At 35.9% G+C, this 23,201-nt stretch overlaps 1 pseudogene and 3 gene segments (V, D, J or C); all 4 read left to right on the top strand.

The window, feature by feature from the left end:
* The first annotated feature begins 1,511 nt into the window (after positions 1 to 1,511).
* LOC107574550 (Ig heavy chain V region-like) lies at positions 1,512 to 2,031 on the top strand. The segment is given in 2 exon segments: positions 1,512 to 1,555; positions 1,685 to 2,031. Coding segments are annotated over 2 exon segments (390 nt in total).
* A 1,225-nt stretch (positions 2,032 to 3,256) lies between these two features.
* LOC107574551 (Ig heavy chain V region-like) lies at positions 3,257 to 3,776 on the top strand. The segment is given in 2 exon segments: positions 3,257 to 3,300; positions 3,430 to 3,776. Coding segments are annotated over 2 exon segments (390 nt in total).
* Positions 3,777 to 19,888: 16,112 nt separating this feature from the next.
* On the top strand, positions 19,889 to 20,305 carry LOC107574552 (Ig heavy chain V region 914-like). The segment is given in 2 exon segments: positions 19,889 to 19,895; positions 19,977 to 20,305. Coding segments are annotated over 2 exon segments (336 nt in total).
* A 1,385-nt stretch (positions 20,306 to 21,690) lies between these two features.
* Positions 21,691 to 22,132, top strand: LOC107574553 (Ig heavy chain V region 914-like; annotated as a pseudogene).
* Positions 22,133 to 23,201: the final 1,069 nt, after the last annotated feature.

Genomic DNA, 23,201 nt, shown 5'->3' on the forward strand with positions numbered 1-23,201 from the left:
TAAAAGTCATAAAGAAAATCGACATGTCTCATTTTCTTCACCTTTTTATGTGCTTATATACTTATGTTGTCCCTTTTCTGTAGAAATCAATTATTCCTGATATCAAATAAAATAAAGATTAAATGGCAAAAGCATTGAAGTTTCAGATCTCTTCACTCGTTACAGTGTATTATACAATCCCTGATCTTGCAAATACATGCTACAGATACAGTATATAAAATACATAAATATATGGTTACTGCTTACTGTCTTGTCATTACCTATTTTCATGAGTCTTTAAAAAGTAACTTTTTCTTACATGACATGACTTTGCATGACAAAACCTCCCCTTTAATGGTTTAATTTAATGTTTTTATCCATAACACTGTTCTACTGTAATATTCAATATATGTTTAAGCGAATATATTTTTTCTTTGGATTAATTTAGTAGAAGATATTTACACTAAATGTGAATATCTTTGAGACTTTATTTTATAAATCAAGAATATAAAATTGTCCAACTCATTTTGCATTATTGTTAATAATTATCATAAGGACTACAGTCAGATAGATGTTTACGTCAATGCAAATCTCCACCCTTCTCTCAAGTAAACAGAAGCACACATGCACAATAAAAGCTTTTAGTTTTACAGAGCAGAGTGAAAATACAACCGGCATCATGTATTGCATATCAGTACTGCTAGTTTTGGCAGCTGCACACTGTGAGTATCACCAATGAACATTAGTTCAGATGTGGAGCTCAATTTGTATTACTGAAATGAATCTTTGTTTGTAGGTCTTTTCTGCATTGAGCTGGATCAGCCTCCTGTAATGGTTGTAAAACCAGGGGAAACATTTACCATCGCCTGTAAGATCACTGGATATTCAGCCTCAGGTGGTGGCTACAACACAAACTGGATCAGACATTCAAGTGGAAAACCGATGGAATGGATCGGCTGGTACCACACTTCCAGCAGCAATGGCGTCAAAGATTCTCTCAAAAATAAGATCAGTTTCTCTTCTGAATCCTCCAGCAACACAGTTATTTTAACAGGAAGGAATTTCCACACTGAGGACTCAGCTGTGTATTACTGTGCTCACAATGCACTATGCCACAAACTGCCACAGAACCTGTACAAAAACTAAACTAAACACATTTTTCAATAAACAGTTCCTTTTCATATTATAAAGTACATATTTTCACACAATAACCACAGTATTGCAAAATCAAAGCAAATAAATAAATAATATAGAACACTGAATGAGTCAGTTGATGTTTTAGCTTTTGTAAATACTTTTTATCAAATTCATCCTGTCTTGTAATAACCTTGAATGCTCAATTGACCCATTGTAGGAATAATTTAGATGCCAGAAGAGGACACCCTTCCATAAAAAATGAAAAAACTGATACTAGGTTTTGAACACACCCACACACCACTCTGTGTCCCCATGCAAATATATCAATGCAAACTCAACTGCCATATTTTCTATTTAAAACTAGTAAATGAGTGATTTATCTGAAGAGGAGAGACAATGTTCTCCCTAAAGGTCTTTGTGCTGTTGGCAGCTGTACACAGTGAGTGTTTTTATTTATTTTTTTAATAAAGAGTTTAGGCAGTTTTAGGGAGTTACAATGTAACACCCCATCCTATTGCATATGTATTGTGATTCTTTAGATGCGTAAATATTTTGTCTCTTTGTTTAGGTATTTATTCACAGGTTGTGCTCACACAGTCTGAACAGTCAGTAACTGTGTCTCCAGGTGCTTCCTACAAACTGACCTGTGCCTGCAGTGGATTCACTCTTAGTAGCTATAGGATGCACTGGATCCGTCAGGCCCCTGGAAAAGGACTGGAATGGATCTTACACTATTATACAGACTCTAGCAAAGGCTCCGCTCAGTCGGTGCAGGACAGATTCATGGCATCCACGGACAGCTCTAATTTCTATCTGCACATGAGTCAGTTAAAGACTGAAGACACTGCAGTGTATTACTGTGCAAGAGACTCACTTTGCTTGTTTTCATACAGATACCCTTACAAAAACACATGAGGGGGAGGGGGAGAAATGGACATGATGGGTGATTTAATAAATGTATTTTACTTTGATTTGATGTGGTTTATTAATTTACACATTTATTTTCAAATTACTCTGATGGATTTTTGCTCTTTCTTGTCTTTAAACGTGTTTAAGTTATAAATCCAGCTTAAAAAAAACATATCAGCAGTTGTCTTACTGATTGAGTTCTAATTAGATGAGCACTAACAATGTCTATAAGACACATTCAGAGCAGTCCATTTCATATTGAAGACAGAATTCACCCCAAAATGACCATAAAGCAAACCACTGTCTCTTTCCAAACCTATATGTTGTCCTTTCTTAGAAAACAAAAGAAGTGCACAAGTCATAATGACATTAATATTACATTTAATGCTATTTATTTCATACTTTTGGAGTATGACAGAAACAAACCACTTTCATTTTCTTTCTATGGAAAAAAAGCAGCCAAAATATTGACATTTTCTGTAGGCTACCACATAAATTCATTCAGGTTTGAAATGAGTAAATGATGACATAATGTGCATTTCTTGGTGAACCATCCTTCAGTATTCACCCTGTGCACACGCACATTACCAATACTCAATGCAAATTATCCAGTACTTATACACCCATCCCCACACTTGCTGTGTATAATTCTCTTGTGTTACTACACTTCCAGCAGCAATGGTGTCAAAGATTCTCTCAAAAATAAGATCAGTTTCTCTTCTGAATCCTCCAGCAACGCAGTTATTTTAACAGGAAGGAATTTCCACACTGAGGACTCAGCTGTGTATTATTGTGCTCGCAATGCACTATGCCACAAACTGCCACAGAACCTGTACAAAAACTAAACTAAACACATTTTTCAATAAACAGTTCCTTTTCATATTATAAAGTACATATTTTCACACAATAACCACAGTATTGCAAAATCAAAGCAAATAAATAAATAATATAGAACACTGAATGAGTCAGTTGATGTTTTAGCTTTTGTAAATACTTTTTATCAAATTCATCCTGTCTTGTAATAACCTTGAATGCTCAATTGACCCATTGTAGGAATAATTTAGATGCCAGAAGAGGACACCCTTCCATAAAAAATGAAAAAACTGATACTAGGTTTTGAACACACCCACACACCACTCTGTGTCCCCATGCAAATATATCAATGCAAACTCAACTGCCATATTTTCTATTTAAAACTAGTAAATGAGTGATTTATCTGAAGAGGAGAGACAATGTTCTCCCTAAAGGTCTTTGTGCTGTTGGCAGCTGTACACAGTGAGTGTTTTTATTTATTTTTTTAATAAAGAGTTTAGGCAGTTTTAGGGAGTTACAATGTAACACCCCATCCTATTGCATATGTATTGTGATTCTTTAGATGCGTAAATATTTTGTCTCTTTGTTTAGGTATTTATTCACAGGTTGTGCTCACACAGTCTGAACAGTCAGTAACTGTGTCTCCAGGTGCTTCCTACAAACTGACCTGTGCCTGCAGTGGATTCACTCTTAGTAGCTATAGGATGCACTGGATCCGTCAGGCCCCTGGAAAAGGACTGGAATGGATCTTACACTATTATACAGACTCTAGCAAAGGCTCCGCTCAGTCGGTGCAGGACAGATTCATGGCATCCACGGACAGCTCTAATTTCTATCTGCACATGAGTCAGTTAAAGACTGAAGACACTGCAGTGTATTACTGTGCAAGAGACTCACTTTGCTTGTTTTCATACAGATACCCTTACAAAAACACATGAGGGGGAGGGGGAGAAATGGACATGATGGGTGATTTAATAAATGTATTTTACTTTGATTTGATGTGGTTTATTAATTTACACATTTATTTTCAAATTACTCTGCATTTTTGCTCTTTCTTGTCTTTAAATGTGTTTAAGTTATAAATCCAGCTTAAAAAAAACATATCAGCAGTTGTCTTACTGATTGAGTTCTAATTAATGGATTTTTGCTCTTTCTTGTCTTTAAACGTGTTTAAGTTATAAATCCAGCTTAAAAAAAACATATCAGCAGTTGTCTTACTGATTGAGTTCTAATTAGATGAGCACTAACAATGTCTATAAGACACATTCAGAGCAGTCCATTTCATATTGAAGACAGAATTCACCCCAAAATGACCATAAAGCAAACCACTGTCTCTTTCCAAACCTATATGTTGTCCTTTCTTAGAAAACAAAAGAAGTGCACAAGTCATAATGACATTAATATTACATTTAATGCTATTTATTTCATACTTTTGGAGTATGACAGAAACAAACCACTTTCATTTTCTTTCTATGGAAAAAAAGCAGCCAAAATATTGACATTTTCTGTAGGCTACCACATAAATTCATTCAGGTTTGAAATGAGTAAATGATGACATAATGTGCATTTCTTGGTGAACCATCCTTCAGTATTCACCCTGTGCACACGCACATTACCAATACTCAATGCAAATTATCCAGTACTTATACACCCATCCCCACACTTGCTGTGTATAATTCTCTTGTGTTGCCACGAAGCTGAGAAGAACCACTCATAAAATCATGTTTTATCTGTTTGTGCTTCTATTGATGTCTGTCACACCTTGTGAGTTCAAATCTTTTCTCTTTCCAAACCTATATGTTGTCCTTTCTTAGAAAACAAAAGAAGTGCACAAGTCATAATGACATTAATATTACATTTAATGCTATTTATTTCATACTTTTGGAGTATGACAGAAACAAACCACTTTCATTTTCTTTCTATGGAAAAAAAGCAGCCAAAATATTGACATTTTCTGTAGGCTACCACAAACTCATTCAGGTTTGAAATGAGTAAATGATGACATAATGTGCATTTCTTGGTGAACCATCCTTCAGTATTCACCCTGTGCACACGCACATTACCAATACTCAATGCAAATTCTCCAGTATTTATACACCCATCCCCACACTTGCTGTGTATAATTCTCTTGTGTTGCCACGAAGCTGAGAAGAACCACTCATAAAATCATGTTTTATCTGTTTGTGCTTGTATTGATGTCTGTCGCACCTTGTGAGTTCAAATCTTTAAGTTTTTTTTTTTTTTTTTTTTTAGCATTTTTCAACAATTAATAACCACAAAAAATACCATTTCAAAATGAACTTGTGTGTGTGTGTTTGACTTGCAGATGTGTACAGCAGTGTGGAACACAACCAGCCAAGCTCCCTTTTGGTAAAACCTGGAGAATCTTTGACCATTTCCTGTAAAATATCTGGATATGCTCTCAGTGATACCTCTAAGGCACCTTCCTGGATTAGACACTCTCAGGGGAAGATCCTTGAGTTCATTGGCATGATCCATGCTGGTGGTGGAATAGACTACAAGGATTCGTTAAAAAATAAGTTCACTATCTCCAGAGACACATCTAAGCACAGTATATCTTAAAGGACAAAATCTGCAAACTGAGGACACGGCTGTGTATTATTGTGTTCGGTATACAGGCACTATGATGAATAGCAGTTTAATGCCTGTGCAAAAACCATGTGCACAAACACTTTGGTCTAATTTGAACATGCATGCCTTAGTTTGGATGTTGAATGCCATGATAAGACCTAAATCAACATACACTTTAAAGAAACTGTACATTTATTATTGAGTCAATTAAAATGTTAAATTAAATTACTTAAATATAAATTATATTAAATATATACTTAATATGGTTTATTCATTTACCAAATAGGTAAATGAATAAACAAATTCATTGAGTAAATGAATAAATGAATCAATAGGTAAATGAATAAGAATAACTGTTGCATTTATCTATATGTACACAAATGTACATTGATCATGTTTTATTTTTGCAGATTGTTGGTCTCAAACACTGACTCAGTCTGAGGCTGTAGTCCTGAAACCTGGACAATCCCATAAGCTCACATGTACTGACTCTGGTACCGAATGGCTTCCCAGACAGCAGCTCCGAGCCGGATCCGTTTTAAAACCGGCAAATCCGCGTTACAGTCACATCCGATTCAGTGCTGTAACACGGATCCAGCCCGGGCGCGGTTTCAGTGGGCGGGAACTACAGTCGCAGAGCGGATCCGTTTTTTTCTGGAGTTCAAATCTAAACAGAAGACCTCAAGACGATCGAGGCCGATACAGACTGCTCGCTGTTATCCTCAAAAACCTCACCAAGGTATGTCACACCGTGTGATCAAACTGTTCTACTAATACATTCATTTCTTATTATGTTGTGTACTCGATAACTTAAAGGTTTGTCATGTTTTATTTTTGCAGATTGTTGGTGTCAAACACTGACTCAGTCTGAGGCTGTAGTCCTGAAACCTGGACAATCCCATAAGCTCACATGTACTGACTCTGGTACCGAATGGCTTCCCAGACAGCAGCTCCGAGCCGGATCCGTTTAAAAACCGGCAAATCCGCGTTACAGTCACATCCGATTCAGTGCTGTAACACGGATCCAGCCCGGGCGCGGTTTCAGTGGGCGGGAACTACAGTCGCAGAGCGGATCCGGGCCGCGTCAGTGGAAACAAGCGCGCGTTTTTTTCTGGAGTTCAAATCAAAACAGAAGACCTCAAGACGATCGAGGCCGATACAGACTGCTCGCTGTTATCCTCAAAAACCTCACCAAGGTATGTCACACCGTGTGATCAAACTGTTCTACTAATACATTCATTTCTTATTATGTTGTGTACTCGATAACTTAAAGGTTTGGTGTTTTTATTGCTCCTTAGATCTGTGTTGGACTGTACTGTTGGCGAGCACCTATGCCTGTGTTATCAGAGGACCTGCGTTCCAGAGGTCTGTAATTATCCGTAATTAACGGATTTTAACTTAATTACTTAATTTAAACTTTAGTAATTTTAACTGCTTCTATTAATTGTAATTGTTTAAGATTGCTGCGTGATAATTAGTGTGATGAGCTAGCAATGTTAATGTTTAAGTGCTAACCCTTAAGGCTGCATGCATTTATTTGATCAAAAATAAAGTTAAAACAGTAATATTGTGAAATATTATTACAATGTGAAATAACTATTTTCTATTGGAATATATTTTAAAATGTAGTTTATTCCTGTGAATTTTCAGCATCATCACTGCAGTCTTCAGTGCATGATCCTTCAGAAATCATTCTAACATGCTGATTTAGTGCTGCATTTTTATTGGTACTCAGTTATCAATAATGGTTCTTATTATTATCGTAAAAAAACAGTTTTTGCTGCTTAATATTTCCTGGAAACATTTTTATGATTCTTTGATTAATAGAAAGTTCAAAAGAACATAATTTATTTTAAATATATATTTTTGAAACATTATAAATGTTTTTACTTTGATCAATTTAATGCCTATATGGTGAATAAAAACAGTAATTTCTATTAAATAACACACACACACACCAAACATTTGAATGGTTGTATATCATGGTTTCTGAATATATTAAAGAGCATTACTGTTTTTCAATGTTGATAATAATCAGAATGTTTTCTTGAGCAGCAAATCAATCAGCTTATTGGAATGATTTCTGAAGATCATGTGACACTGACGACTGGAATAATGATGCTGAAAATTCAGCTTTGATTACAAGAATAGTTTACATTTTACAATATATTCACAAAGAAAATAAATATTTTAACTGATAATAACTTTTAAAATTGTAATTACATTTATTTCTGTGATGGCAAAGCTGAGTAAATAACTTTTCATTCATCAATAAATCCTGAAAAAAGTATCACAGGTTCCCAAAAAAATTAAGCAGCACAGCTGTGTCCAACACTGAGCTTTGATCAAAGCAATAAATAATATTTAGAAGTATATTAGAATAGAAACCCATTATGTTAACGTTTTTTTCTGTATTTTTTATCATATAAATGCTGGTTTGATAAGCAAGAGACTTATTTTAAAAACATTAAAAATAGTAAGTGTCCAAACTTTTGAGTAGCCCAGTCCACTTATTAAGCAGGCAGAATGCTTTAAGGTGCATCCTGAATGATAAAAACAGAGCGGGGCACTGAAGAGACAGACATGTATTACATTATATTGTCTAGTATGGATTTTTATTGATAAAATCTTTGCCAAAAGATGCTTTTATTTCTGTTAACAGTATGCTCCATGTTAATTGAGTAAATTAATTGAGAAATTGTCCAGCAACACTATACAGTGGGTACGGAAAGTATTCAGACCCCCTTAAATTTTTCACTCTTTGTTATATTGCAGCCATTTGCTATTGCTATTAAAATTATTCTTTATTTCAAATCATACTTACAAATCTAAAACAAACATGCTTATAGTGCATTATTTTCAACGTGTTTATTGCTAGCATGGCAAAAATAGATTACCTTACAAGTAATTAGTGTGTGTGATGTAGTTGCCATGATAACCTTACATGCTGATCTATGTAATTATAGTGAAATCACTTGAATGGTACACAAAAAGTGAATTTGTAAGTTCAATAAAGAAAAGCTGTTGAAAAGTGTGACAGTCCAAATTGGCTGGCTCAGTCTGGGCGTCCCAAGCACAAATGTCAAGCTATTCCTAAACTGGGGTCTCCAACACTGCACAATTTGTATATCTCCACAATCAAACAGGTCATCATCTCATTAGTAGAGACTCCAAAACCGGAAATGGGTGTCTGAGAGAAAGGAGACATTCAAAATGTGTAAAGTTGGGGGAAGGGGGTCCTCCAGTACCAGGGTTAAAAAGTCATTGAAGTAACAGTTGATGTATCAGTTGCATACATTAATCCTGATTTTGATGCACTACAGTAGAAAAGCAAACCGTAACAACAACAACTGCCTAGAATCAGCTTGGTTTTCTCAGAAATACATTTAAACCTCTCTGCCCACCATGTCTCACTCCTTTATCCTCACTAGCATTTAGCCGGGGCTCAAAATGTCACATCAAAGCATCAGTCTAACAACAGCTGTCCACAGACCTCATATCAGCTATCACAAAGTAGTATCAGATTTTTTTATTAAAGTAGCAAAAGGAAAGTTAGTAGTTTTACAGTTCATGTAGCCATCACTAATATTCAGAGGTGTAAAGTATTGGAGTAAATGTAATTAGTTCCTGTACTTGAGTATCTTTTCGGGTACTTTGTAGTTGTACTGAGTATCAAAGATATTAGCAACTTTTACTCTCTACTCCACTACATTTGAAATGAGTGTTGCAGTTACACATTACATTTAGCATGGACCTAGCTTTTTCTGCAGCAGTTTATTTCTGCTGCAAAAGACGTGATATTGCCTATTACAGGTCACTGAAAAATGCTATAGTCTGTGTGCCATTTGGGCAAAAACTATTTTTTCATCTCAAGTCGGTGATTAAAGTAAGTGTGTAATGGAAACTTACAGGAAAATCAAAAATGCTTACCATGGATAACATTTATGATGTGGAAAAGCATATACAAGTGCATGCATAATTATTAGGTGAGTCAATATTCTGATCATATTTTTTAAGCACTTTTACCAATTTCAAACCTCATCAATCACTATTAATTTTGTTTACAATCATATATCTTATAATTAAATAATCAATAAGGACTGGAAGTGAAAAATGCTCACTGATGCTCCAGAAGGAAACACAATGCATTAAGGGGGTGAAAACGTTTGAACAGAATGAAGATGTGTAAATTTTTCTTATTTTGCCTAAATATATATATTTTTCCTTTAGTACTGCCCTTCAGAAGCTACAGAAGATATGTACATGTTTCCCAGAAGACAAAATAAGTTAAATTTACACTGATCTAATGCATTGTGTTTCCTTCTGGAGCATCTGTGAATGTTTGAACCTTCTGTAATAGTTGCATATGAGTGAAAAGATGGATCTCAAAATCATACAGTCATTGAAGGAAAGGGTTCAAATACACAGACATGCTGAAAAAGCAACACGTGTGGGACCAGAAGTACAAACCCAATTCCAAAAAAGTTGGGACACTGTACAAATTGTGAGTAAAAAAGGAATGGAATAATTTACAAATCTCATAAACTTATATTTTATTCACAATAGAATATAGATAACATATCAAATGTTGAAAGTGAGACATTTTGAAATGGCATGCCAAATATTGGCTCATTTTGGATTTCATGAGAGCTACACATTCCAAAAAAGTTGGGACAGGTAGCAATAAGAGGCCGGAAAAGTTCAATGTACATATAAGGAACAGCTGGAGGACCAATTTGCAACTTATTAGGTCAATTGGCAACATGATTGGGTATAAAAAGAGCCTCTCAGAGTGGCAGTGTCTCTCAGAAGTCAAGATGGGCAGAGGATCACCAATTCCCCAAATGCTGCGGCGAAAAATAGTGGAGCAATGTCAGAAAGGAGTTTCTCAGAGAAAAATTGCAAAGGCAAAGAGTTTGAAGTTACAGTGCATAATATCATCCAAAGATTCAGAGAATCTGGAACAATCTCTGTGCGTAAGGGTCAAGGCCGGAAAACCATACTGGATGCCCGTGATCTTCGGGCCCTTAGACGGCACTGCATCACATACAGGAATGCTACTGTAATGGAAATCACAACATGGGCTCAGGAATACTTCCAGAAAACATTGTCGGTGAACACAACCCACCCTGCCATTCGCCGTTGCCGGCTAAAACTCTATAGGTCAAAAAAGAAGCCATATCTAAACATGATCCAGAAGCGCAGGCGTTTTCTCTGGGCCAAGGCTCATTTAAAATGGACTGTGGCAAAGTGGAAAACTGTTCTATGGTCAGACGAATCAAAATTTTAAGTTATATTTGGAAAACTGGGACGCCATGTCATCCGGACTAAAGAGGACAAGGACAACCCAAGTTGTTATCAGCGCTCAGTTCAGAAGCCTGCATCTCTGATGGTATGGGGTTGCATGAGTGCATGTGGCATGGGCAGCTTACACATCTGGAAAGGCACCATCAATGCTGAAAGGTATATCCAAGTTCTAGAACAACATATGCTCCCATCCAGACGTCGTCTCTTTCAGGGAAGACCTTGCATTTTCCAACATGACAATGCCAGACCACATACTGCATCAATTACAACATCATGGCTGCGTAGAAGGATCCGGGTACTGAAATGGCCAGCCTGCAGTCCAGATCTTTCACCCATAGAAAACATTTGGCACATCATAAAGAGGAAGATGCGACAAAGAAGACCTAAGACAGTTGAGCAACTAGAAGCCTGTATTAGACAAGAATGGGACAACATTCCTATTCCTAAACTTGAGCAACTTGTCTCCTCAGTCCCCAGACGTTTGCAGACTGTTATAAAAAGAAGAGGGGATGCCACACAGTGGTAAACATGGCCTTGTCCCAACTTTTTTGAGATGTGCTGATGCCATGAAATTTAAAATCAACTTATTTTCCATACATTTTCTCAGTTTAAACATTTGATATGTCATCTATGTTGTATTCTGAATAAAATATTGAAATTTGAAACTTCCACATCATTGCATTCTGTTTTATTCACAATTTGTACAGTGTCCCAAATTTTTGGAATCGGGTTTGTATAATGTTTTTTTATATTAGTCCCCCCCCCCATCCCGTTGTTGTTTAGACTTATGATGTGTGGTTTCAAGGCTTTATGTGTCTTCATGAGTAAGAGATAAGACAAAATGTTTATGGAAACTCAAGGTTTATGGGATGTTGTTGTGAAGCAGTTTTGTATAACACTACTTTTTGGAAGTCTGAGCATCGAAACATACGCAACTAAGACTATTCAATAAACTCTGCTCTTTTTTTTATCACCATTACTTCATTTCCTGCTTCTGCTCTTCATGGCTTTGCTTAGTCAACTTCTTGGCTGATAGAAGACTGTAAATAGAGTTTTGGGTACCAGACAAGAATTCCTGTTAACAGGTTTTGGGTATTAGACAACTTTGCTTACTAGTTGTTCTTTTACTAGACTAAATTGATATTTTCTGACAGGATCTGGCATCCGGGGCTGGATCTGATATTTCTGGTGTGGAGGCATGATCTAATAATACCTTGAATATGATGCAAGTCACTTTGGATAAAAGCGTTTGCCAAATGCATAAATGTAAATGTCTATGCTAACACTAACAGCAGTCAGTAGACATATCAGCGGTAATGAGCACTATTGCCAGCATCAAGACAGAAGCGGACATCAGTACCATGGTCCAGATGTTGATGGAGGTCAAATATGAACCAATTGAAAAAAAAACAGAAGAAAACCCTATAGATGGACATACAATGGAGAACATTGCCTCTGTGAAGGTAAGATGCCAAATGTGTCAGCATATGTCTTCCTAGTAGAGAAAGAACTGAAATTTGAAACTTCCACATTGCATTCTGTTTTTATTCACAATTTTGCCAAAAAACCAACTTTTTTGGAATCGCGTTTGTATTTTTCTAAAGGACAGCAGGCAGTTCAACTGCAGGACAAACAAGGGACTCATGAACATCTATCACTAAACAAAACAAAAACAAGCTGTGGATCATTCAGGTAACAACACCGTATTAACAATCAAGTGTATGTAAACTTTTGAACGGGGTCATTTGTATAAAGTCGACTATTTTTTCTTGTGGACAATATATTGTATGTGAAATATCTGATTCAGGCCAGTACTAAATAAAAAAAATAACATGCATTTTGTATGATCCCTCTTTTGGTAAAATAAGTAACATTTTGCAGATTCTGCAAGGTGTATGTAAACTTTTGATCTTATGTGTGTGTGTGTGTGTGTGTGTGTGTTTGTGTGTTTATATATACAGTATGTGTATATATTTATTCAACAATTTGTCTCCTCCGCATCACCCTGGTGCTATTTTGGAGAATATCCACTGAACGTAAACAGCGTATGCTGTTCTGTGTCAGCTGCGACACACGGATACGTTTTCTACGTTGTTTACGCTTTGATTTGAATGTAAAGAATGTATTCTCGTAGCTTTGTGAAATTACGGTTGAACCCCTGATGTCACATGGATTATTTTTAACGATTTCCTTGCTACGTTTCTGGACCTTGATCGTAGTAGTTCCATTGCTGTCTATAGGAGGGTCAGAGAGCTCTCGGAATTCATCAAAAATATCTTAATTTGTGTTCCGAAGATGAACGGAGGTCTTATGGGTTTTGAACGACATGAGGGTGACTAATTAATGACATCATTTTCCTTTTTGGGTGAACTATCCCTTTAAGCTTAGTGAATATTACGTACAGTAAGCACTAGAACTAGAGACTTGTGCTACTTGGGGTAGTGTTTTAAATAAACTTCAATTTTGCTTTTTTGTGCAAAAATTATCAAAAGGAAAGAAAAGATGCACAGTGGCAAATCGTTTGCATTGTTTTTTGTAGTAATTCTATTGTTTTAATATAGTGTTCAGTACAGTAATTGTCTGTACATATAAATCAGTACTTTAAACTTTTTGTTGTCTAAGAGCTTCGTATAACAACTTAGCAAAAACATATCAGTGGCATAAGATATTTAATTATGTATTATGTAAGATGCTTGTAATCATTGCTTTCATAATTTCTGCTTACATGCAGTCATAATCTACTTATGTGATTTGTATTATCCAGGAACTGTACAAATACTATGGCATATGAACATTACTCTTTTTATTTGTAACAAAGTAACATGCATTTTCTGTAAAGCTGTATGGAAATATGTATTGTGAAAAGCACTATACAAATAAACTAATTGTATTTGAATTCTAGATATGTATACAACTTATTTGTGTGTGTGTAGGCCTATATATATATATATATATATATATACACACACACACACACAAAATGAGCTGGCTCAGATCCGGCCCACATTTGGCCCAAATCACCATAAAGGAATCCGCAGCCGGTCCAGAGCTGACCCAGTTCTGGTCCAGATCCGGAAAAACGGATCTGTGCCGGTATTGGCCCGTTGTGCCAAAAGACACCGGCCCGAGTCCGTTGTGCAGATCTGGACCAGAACTTCCGATGGGTCTGGGCCAGATTTGGCCCAGATTATTTTTGCTATCTGGGTTGGATCGAACAGAAGCCTGGAAAAGAGCTGGAATGGCTGGCAGTGATCAGATATGATAGCCAGTCTATATATTACTCTCAGTCTGTCCAAGGACGGTTCACCATCTCCAGAGACAAGAGTAGGAAGCAGGTTTATCTGCAGATGAACAGCCTGAAGAATGAAGACACTGCTGTATATTATTGTGCAAGAGAGACACAGTGACTGAAATGACTAGCGCTGTGCACAAAACCTGCCAAGACAGTAGACAGATAAGACATTTTTACACAAAATAATGACTGATGATCTATAATATTTGGAGATTATAGTATTTAAATAAGAAAAAAGTATGCTTATGTTATTCTGTTGTTTGGTATTGTCTTTAACACTATTAAAAAAGGTCTGTCCTAACAAAAATAACATTGTAGAGACTCTGCCTATGATTAAAATACAGTCCCGCACCCACATTCACCAGCTTTAATATATATATATATATATATATATATATATATATATATATACACACGGTATATATAATCCCAATTATCCATGTTATTTCTTAGAGAACAAATTGTCAGTAGTAGCAAGATATTTACACTATAAATATGAATAAATACATCTATACCTAGATAACTAATTTTGCATTATTGTTAATAATTATCATAAGGACTACAGTCAGATGTTTACGTCAATGCAAATCTCCACCCTTCTCTCATGTAAACAGAAGCACACAATAAAAGCTTTTTGTTTTACAGAGTTATAGCAGAATGAAAATACAACCAGAATCATGTACTGCTTACTAATACTACTAGTTTTGGCATCTGCACCCTGTGAGTCTCTTTAGGTCAACAATAAACATTTCTAGAAAATCAATAGTGGATCTCAGGCAAATTCAGTGAGAATGTTTTATTTATTGTTTGTAGGTCTTTTCTGCATTGAGCAGAATCAGCCTCCTGTCATGGTTGTAAAACCAGGAGAAACCCTCACCTGTAAGATCACTGGATATTCAGCCTCAGGTGGTGGCTACTACACAAACTGAATCAGACATTCAAGTGGAAAACCGATTGAATGGATTGGATATAGTTCCAGTACAAATTACGTCATAGATTCACTTATAAATAAGATGAGTTTCTATGTTGAATCCTCCAGCAACACAGCTATTTTAACAGGAAAAACCTCAACACTGAGGACACAGCTGCGTATTATTGTGCTCGCGATACACTGCCACAAACTGCCTCAGAACCTCTACATGAAACTTCAACTTGTTCACATTCTTCAATAAAACAAACAGTTTCATTTGATTATTTTACATTATATTGCATTCCTTTTTCTGTTATACAACATTTTACGACACAATACCAAAGTCTGTATGTTTACAAAAGCAAGGCAAAATAAATATGAATCAACTAAGGCCTGAATAGCAGTGTATTAGCCTGCTGTGCAAGACATTTACTTTACTTGTTTTCATACGGCTGCGCTACGCTGGGAAATCAGAGACGAGAGAGAATGTAGGATCCTAATGTAGTCTTCAATCAAGCAATAAATACAAAAGTACACGAAACTAGGGAATATCCATGAAAGATAAGAGAAAGAAGAAAAGTCAAGAAAACAAATGATTCCTAAGACATAATTGATTCAAAAACATAATTTTATGCCTAATATTGACTTCAAGGTTAGAATTATGGCCAGTTACAGAAGAAAATGCAAACATGACCCAGATGTTTTACTGCTGCACACAGTGAGTGTTTCATTTTATAAGAGTCTGAAGGAGTTGGGGGGGTATGGGAAGCTTATTTAAGCAGCTTTAGGATGTTCAAATATAAACCCAATCCCATTTTATCAGCAATTTTGTTTTCTCTCTGTTTATGTGTTTACTCTCAGGTTGTGCTCACACAGTCTGAGCAGTCAGTAACTGTGTCTCCAGGTGGATCTATTAAACTGACCTGTGCCTGCAGTGGGTTTACTGTTAGTGGCACTAACATGTACTGGATCCGTCATTCACCTGGAAAAGGACTGGAATGGATTATTTATTATTATGATGATAATAATAAGAACTCAGCTCAGTCAGTGCAGGGCAGATTCACAGCATCTAAGGACAGCACTAATCTCTATCTGCACATGAGTCAGTTAAAGACTGAAGACACTGCAGTGTATTACTGTGCAAGAGACTCACTTTGCTTGTTTTCATACAGATACCCTTACAAAAACACAGGAGGGGGAGGGGTGAAGAATGAGATAACTAGTCAGACTGTATTTTAATTAATTAATTATTATTATTATTATTTTTAAATGTCTTTTATTGCATTTTTAAAGTGATTTATTTACATTTTTATTTTCAAATGAATAAATTACACTGATGCTATTTATTTGTTTGCACTCTTTCTTATTCTTAAACAATTGCAAGTTATAAAGTCAGGTTAAAAACAACAACATCTCAACAGTTGTCTGGAATTCTTCTTAATGATGGATCTCTAACTAGATGAACGCTAATAATGCTTATGAGATACATTAAGAGCAGATCATTTCATATTAAAGACATAATTCACCCAAAAATAACCAAAAAATAAATCTCTGTGTCATTATATCTTTCCAAGCTTTCCAGATTTTCTTAGAACACAAAAGAAGTGCACAAGTCATAATGACATTAATATTACATTTAAAGCTGTTTATTTCGTACTTTTGGAGTATGACAGAATCAGATCACCTTCATTTTCTTTATATGGAAAAAAGCAGCCAGAATTTCCTGTAAAATATTTGGTTCTCAGTGATGGCTCTAGGGCACCTTCCTAGACGCATGATCCATACTGGTGGTAGAATTACAAGCATTTACTTAAGAATAAGTTCACAGATCTCCAGAAACACATCTACAAGCACAGTATATATTAAATGACAAAATCTGCAAATTGAGGACACGGCTGTGTATTGTTGTGATCGGTATACAAGCATACCAGTTTAAAGGGGTCATATGACGTTGCTAAAAAGAACATTATGTTGTGTATTTGGTGTAATGCAATGTGTTTATGCGGTTTAAGGTTAAAAAACACATTATTTTCCACATAATGTACATTATTGTTGCTCCTCAATGCCCCGCCTTTCTGAAACACGTTGATTTTTACAAAGCTCATCGGTCTGAAAAGCGAGGTGTGCTCTGATTGGCCAGCTATCCAGTGTGTTGTGATTGGCCGAATACCTCAAATGTGTGACAGAAATGTTACGCCCCTTACCATATTGTGATGCTGTGTCTCCCGGCACGACGAGACAAAACCAATAAAAACCATTACAAACGAGGCATTTGTTGCATCCAGTGGGGACATCATTACTGATTATAATGACTTATACTGTGTTTTTACGCGTTGCGTATCGCGCCGAGTAAACATAAAACCATGTCTGCATTTGTGATCGGAGAAATGACAAACAACAAGTGCTACTCTACACTGCCCAAAACTCACGTTTGAATCAATAATAAAAAAATAAAAAAAAAGTCAAAATTGTAAGTAAATTAAATTGAATATGAAAAAAAACTGAATATGACACCATATGTAGGCTATACATAGATTATAATTTATGTTTAATTAACAGTCAATTAAATATACCAAAAATACCAGATACAAATGGAATAAATAAATTCAAATCAGCATGTAATATAGAAAGCTTTGAGCTCATTACTCTCCATGCCTTGTATGGATCCATAAAATGCATGTGAGTAATACGATGCCCCTATTTAAATTCAAGACATCCCCAACTGAATATTCAACTGTTTAAATATTAGATTATGCAAATTCATCATCCTCTTTAACCCATCAAAATCAGTTCTGTATCACTGTACAGCCCAATATTTCAGTACACAATTATTGAGCACAAAATCTTGGGATTCACAATACTGTTGCTGGCTTCTACAACAAGCTATGATTCCTGTTTTTTAGTTTCCAGTCTGCTTTTATCTGAATTTACACACAGTGATCATGTTTTATTTTTGCAGATTGTTGGTGTCAAACACTGACTCAGTCTGAGGCTGCAGTCATGAAACCTGGACAATCCCATAAGCTCACATGTACTGCCTCTAGTTTGGACATGGCTAACTACTGGATGGCTTGGATCAGACAGAAGACTGGAAAAGAGCTGGAATGGCTGGCAGCGATAAGATATGATAGCCAGTCTATATATTACTCTCAGTCTGTCCAAGGACAGTTCACCATCTCCAGAGACAACAGTAGGAAGCAGGTGTATCTGCAGATGAACAGCCTGAAGAATGAAGACACTGCTGTATATTATTGTGCAAGAGAGACACAGTGACTGAAATGACTGCAGTACTATACACAAAAACTGCCAAGACTGAAAACTAGCTAGAAAACAGCATTTCTGTAGGTCACTTGAGTCTGTCTAGTTCTGTACCCACTCTCACCAGAACACAACAAACAAACAAACAAAAACATTTATTAATTTCACGGAAGTACAATTTCCATATCAATAGGTGGTACTATTGTCCATGAAATGAACCTCAACGGTCTCAAGCTCCTTTGACTCCACAGGTTTTTTTTTTTTTTGCTAATTCAAGGTTTCAATGCAAATGAACTGATGTCTGCTTCATATTTAAACAGCTCCACTGTTGAGTGGAGGATTCATCACCAGTTCAGCCTTCATATAAACAATGTTCACTTCATTTCTCTTGCTGTTGCTGGCTGCTGTGTCTTGTAAGTAAATCCCCTGAACAAAGAAAGAACTTTTTTCTAAGTGAAAATGAATCCATATTCATAATTTTTTTTTAAATGTTGTGTATAAGTGATATAAGGTCTAAAGTCCTGTCTAAAGTAACAAAAACATGTTGCTATTAAAATTATTCTTTATTTCAAATCATACTTACAAATCTAGTACAAACACGCTTACAGTGCATTATTTTTAACGTGTTTATTGCTAGCATGGCAAAAATAGATTACCTTACAAGTAATTAGTGTGTGATGTAGTTGCCATGATAACCTTACATGCTGATCTATGTAATTATAGTGAAATCACTTGAATGGTACACAAAAAGTGAATTTGTAAGTTCAATAAAGAAAAGCTAAAATGTGTTGAAAAGTGTGACAGTCCAAATTGACTGGCTCGGTCTGGGCGTCCCAAGCACAAATGTCAAGCTATTCCTAAACTGGGGTCTCCAACACTGCACAATTTGTATATCTCCACAATCAAACAGGTCATCATCTCATTAGTAGAGACTCCAAAACCAGAAATGGGTGTCTGAGAGAAAGGAGACATTCAAAATGTGTAAAGTTGGGGGAGGGGGGTCCTCCAGTACCAGGGTTAAAAAGTCATTGAAGTAACAGTTGATGTATTCGTTGCATACATTAATCCTGATTTTGATGCACTACAGTAGAAAAGCAAACCGTAACAACAACAACTGCCTAGAATCAGCTTGGTTTTCTCAGAAATACATTTAAACCTCTCTGCCCACCATGTCTCACTCCTTTATTTCTCACTAGCCTTTAGCCGGGGCTCAAAATGTCACATCAAAGCATCAGTCTAACAACAGCTGTCCACAGACCTCATATCAGCTATCACAAAGCTAACACTTACTCCACCCACATCAGTAATACAATATACAGACTGAAATATCCACTATCATTAGTAATAAGAACTAATACAAAAAAAAAACCTTTGCTGAGAAATGCAAAAATTCAGGTTCAAAGACAAGGTGTGAATATTGCTTCAAATCAATCAGAATTTAATCAAAAATATTTTAATTAATTTTCCCATTTTTTCCATACTTACCACATTTTGCCTTTTTAGGGCAGATACAGTGTATGCAAATGTCATGATTTAGTCAGGAGGATCAGTGTCACTCAAACTCTCAAAGGACTGTGTTATAAACTGGATCCTCAGTCAGTGTTTGTGTTCTGCTGCAGTGCAGTTTCTCTTCATTTGACAGTTTTAGGGTGATAATGGACATTTTACAGTATGGAGTTCTGCTGGTGATTATGTCAGGTGAGAATGATTTCAATTCTCCAGATTGTTGTCACTTAATTTTTCTATACAATCTAACATTACTTGTTCCATGTTTTTCAGCTGTTAGTGGTCAGTCTTTGACCTCCTCAGATTCAGTGGTGAAAAAGCCTGGAGAATCAGTGACTCTGTCCTGCACTGTGTCTGGATTCTCAGTGAGCAGCTACTGGATGGGCTGGATCCGTCAGAAACCAGGGAAAGGACTGGAGTGGATTGGGCTAAGACATGACTCAACTGTATATTATGCTCAGTCTCTACAGGGACAGTTCTCCATCACCACAGACACCAGCAAAAACATGCTGTATTTAGAGCTGAAAAGCCTGAAGACTGAAGACACAGCTGTTTATTACTGTGCACGACAGTCACAGTTACACAAAAGACTGCAGGACTGAACAAAAACTATTCATGCATCACATCACTGAAGCAATTGCAAATTTTCTCACAGTCAGCAAATTATACTTGTTTAGAAATGTATTTGAAACATTTAAAAACTTCCTCATAAACAGCTTCTGAAATAAATGAGTGACTAAAGGTCTGGATTAATTAATGTACATCATAAAGATCATAGATTCAAAGTCTGCAGGGTTGATCAATCAGCAAGATACAAAACCTGTACAGTTGTCATACATAACATTATGAAACAAAAATATATAGGAATATATCAGAAAATATAATGCAATGTATTTTAAATAACACATTTATTTATAGGAAACTGGTGCTTCTATTTTTCCAATACCCTGCAGTATGCACCATATATGTCTATATATTGATACATAATACATCACAATGAAGACAAAAACTGCACTACATTTTTATATGTAGTACGTTTATTGATACAATTAATTTGTGTATTAATCCTCCACGAGTTAATGCTTGATAGGGTTTAAAGCTGAACACAATCATAAACTTTTTTCATGTTTTTTTTTTTTTACATGTGTAAATACACAATAGACAGAAAAGACAAAGGGCAATATTTGTATGTATATGTACATATAAATGTGAACATATATAGTATAAATCAGTTTAAATATTTACATGCACAGTACTAAATTGTACATGTACATCTATATTATTGTGTTGCTGAATATAAAATTACAAAAATTATGATATACAAGTAAATTGTCACATATTTTTCAATATTTTTAATTATGTATTTATTTACCCTGGATCAGCAAGTGCATTAACAATAACTACAACCTGATATTGGAAAAGTGCTGATCTGTTTGCTGTTCTACTACAACTCATTTAAGCTCAACCGTTTTTCCAAAGTTATTTACCCACTTTCTCATGAACAAAACACAATGTCACATATGGTAAAATTGTAGATGCATATAAATATAAAAATAATGTCCTTTGTGTGTTCTTGAACTTGAACTACTCACATGTCACGTAATAGGCCTGTTGGTGTCACTTTGGCTTCATTTAACCAACAATGATAGTGTCATCAAATGGTAAATGCTGTATCAATAAGCAGTACAAACAATGCGGAAACTTCTATTTTAGCAATTTCCAAAAAACAAAAAATACAACAGCTACGTAGTTTCCAACAGATTTATTGCAATGGCAACGACGTCTCAGACCAACAGATATAAGTAAAAATAAACAGGTATTTTCTGAGTTTTGAGCCATTTGTTACTGTTTTGTACACGTTGTCATAATAACTATAATTCAAATGCATTTTTTTTTATTGACCACAATATTATTGTTGATAATTGGTGAGAGAGGGATGGTTAAATCTGGGAAAAGGACAGGGGCTTGAACACTATAGCACATGGTAATGGAGATGCTATGGTACGGACTTCTGATGATTATTTCATGTGAGAAACTCCCATTAGTTCTATATTACTGTTTTATTTCATTGTTCTAAATCATCTAACATGATTTGTTCCATGTTTTTCAGCTGTTAGTGGTCAGTCTTTGACCTCCTCAGACTCTGTGGTGAAAAAGCCTGGAGAATCAGTGACTCTGTCCTGCACTGTGTCTGGATTCTCAATGAGCAGCTACTGGATGGGCTGGATCCGTCAGAAACCAGGGAAAGCACTGGAGTGGATTGGGCGTATTGATGGTGGCACTAGCACTATTTTTGCTCAGTCTCTACAGGGACAGTTCTCCATCACAAAAGACACCAGCAAAAACATGCTGTATTTAGAGCTGAAAAGCCTGAAGCTGTTTATTACTGTGCACGACAGTCACAGTTACACAAAAGACTGCAGGACTGAACAAAAACTAGTTATGTGATCTCTGAGGGTCCAAGAACATGCTTCATTCAGCACACTTTACTTTTTGTTAATTCTTTTTAATTGTGTTTTAGAAATTGATGTAAACTTGAACAAATCAAGAAAACTTTCAGACAGTATATATTTTTTCCATAACAGTATAGGGATATGTTGAATTGAAATGTTGAATTTATGCTAGAATAAAAACATTCACAAATTACAATTCATTTGAGCTCTACAACATTCCACTGTGTGAACCTTTACAATCAGCAAATGTTCAGCACATCAATATCTTTGAATGATAATCTTTTGAACAGGTTTTCAGTCTAATCAGAGCAGAATCATTGATGATAGTAGTAAAGAAGCATCTTTGTTCTACATGGTTGTGTTTATATTATCTTTTGTGTTTTCCTGTGTCTTTTAAAGAGTGTTATTAAAGACTGTTAGTTTAATTATCTCCTTTGTCGAGCACATCATTACAGCCAATATGAGACACTACTTTGTCTCTGAACTAGTACATATAAACATACAATATATTTAAAGGCGGACATGGTTATGAAGGTTAATAAAGTCACAAAAAATGTAAATGTACCTTTAGAGGGCACCCTATGCAAACCTACTTCTCCTCGTCCTCTTTAAAAAGCCTCCACTCTGACGTTTGTGATTTTGATGCATCAGCTTCCTCTTTTAATGGACAATGGATATTGTGTCTAAATGGGTTTTGTTTTCACTCTTCATGTTTGCTCTCACAGAATGTAAGAAGGACTCTTGAAAACCTGTTGCTGATCAGACTTATTCATGTGTACTGTTGTAAATGTTCATGTTGAACTGTTTGTTTTTCAGTCTGTTGGTGTCAAACACTGACTGAGTCTGAGTCAGTGGTCATTAAACCTGGAGGATCTCACAGACTCACCTGTACCGCATCTGGGTTTAGTGGTGACCAGCACTTAGCTTGGATCAGACAGACTACAGGAGGAGGTCTGGAGTGGCTGGCATACATCTCTGGTGGTAGTAGTTACATATATTACTCTCAGTATGTTCAGGGACGCTTCACCATCTCCAGAGACAACAG

This window comes from Sinocyclocheilus grahami, unplaced genomic scaffold (assembly GCF_001515645.1).
Source record: "Sinocyclocheilus grahami isolate Dianchi unplaced genomic scaffold, SAMN03320097.WGS_v1.1 scaffold2266.1, whole genome shotgun sequence".
Classification (NCBI taxonomy): Eukaryota; Metazoa; Chordata; class Actinopteri; order Cypriniformes; family Cyprinidae; genus Sinocyclocheilus; species Sinocyclocheilus grahami.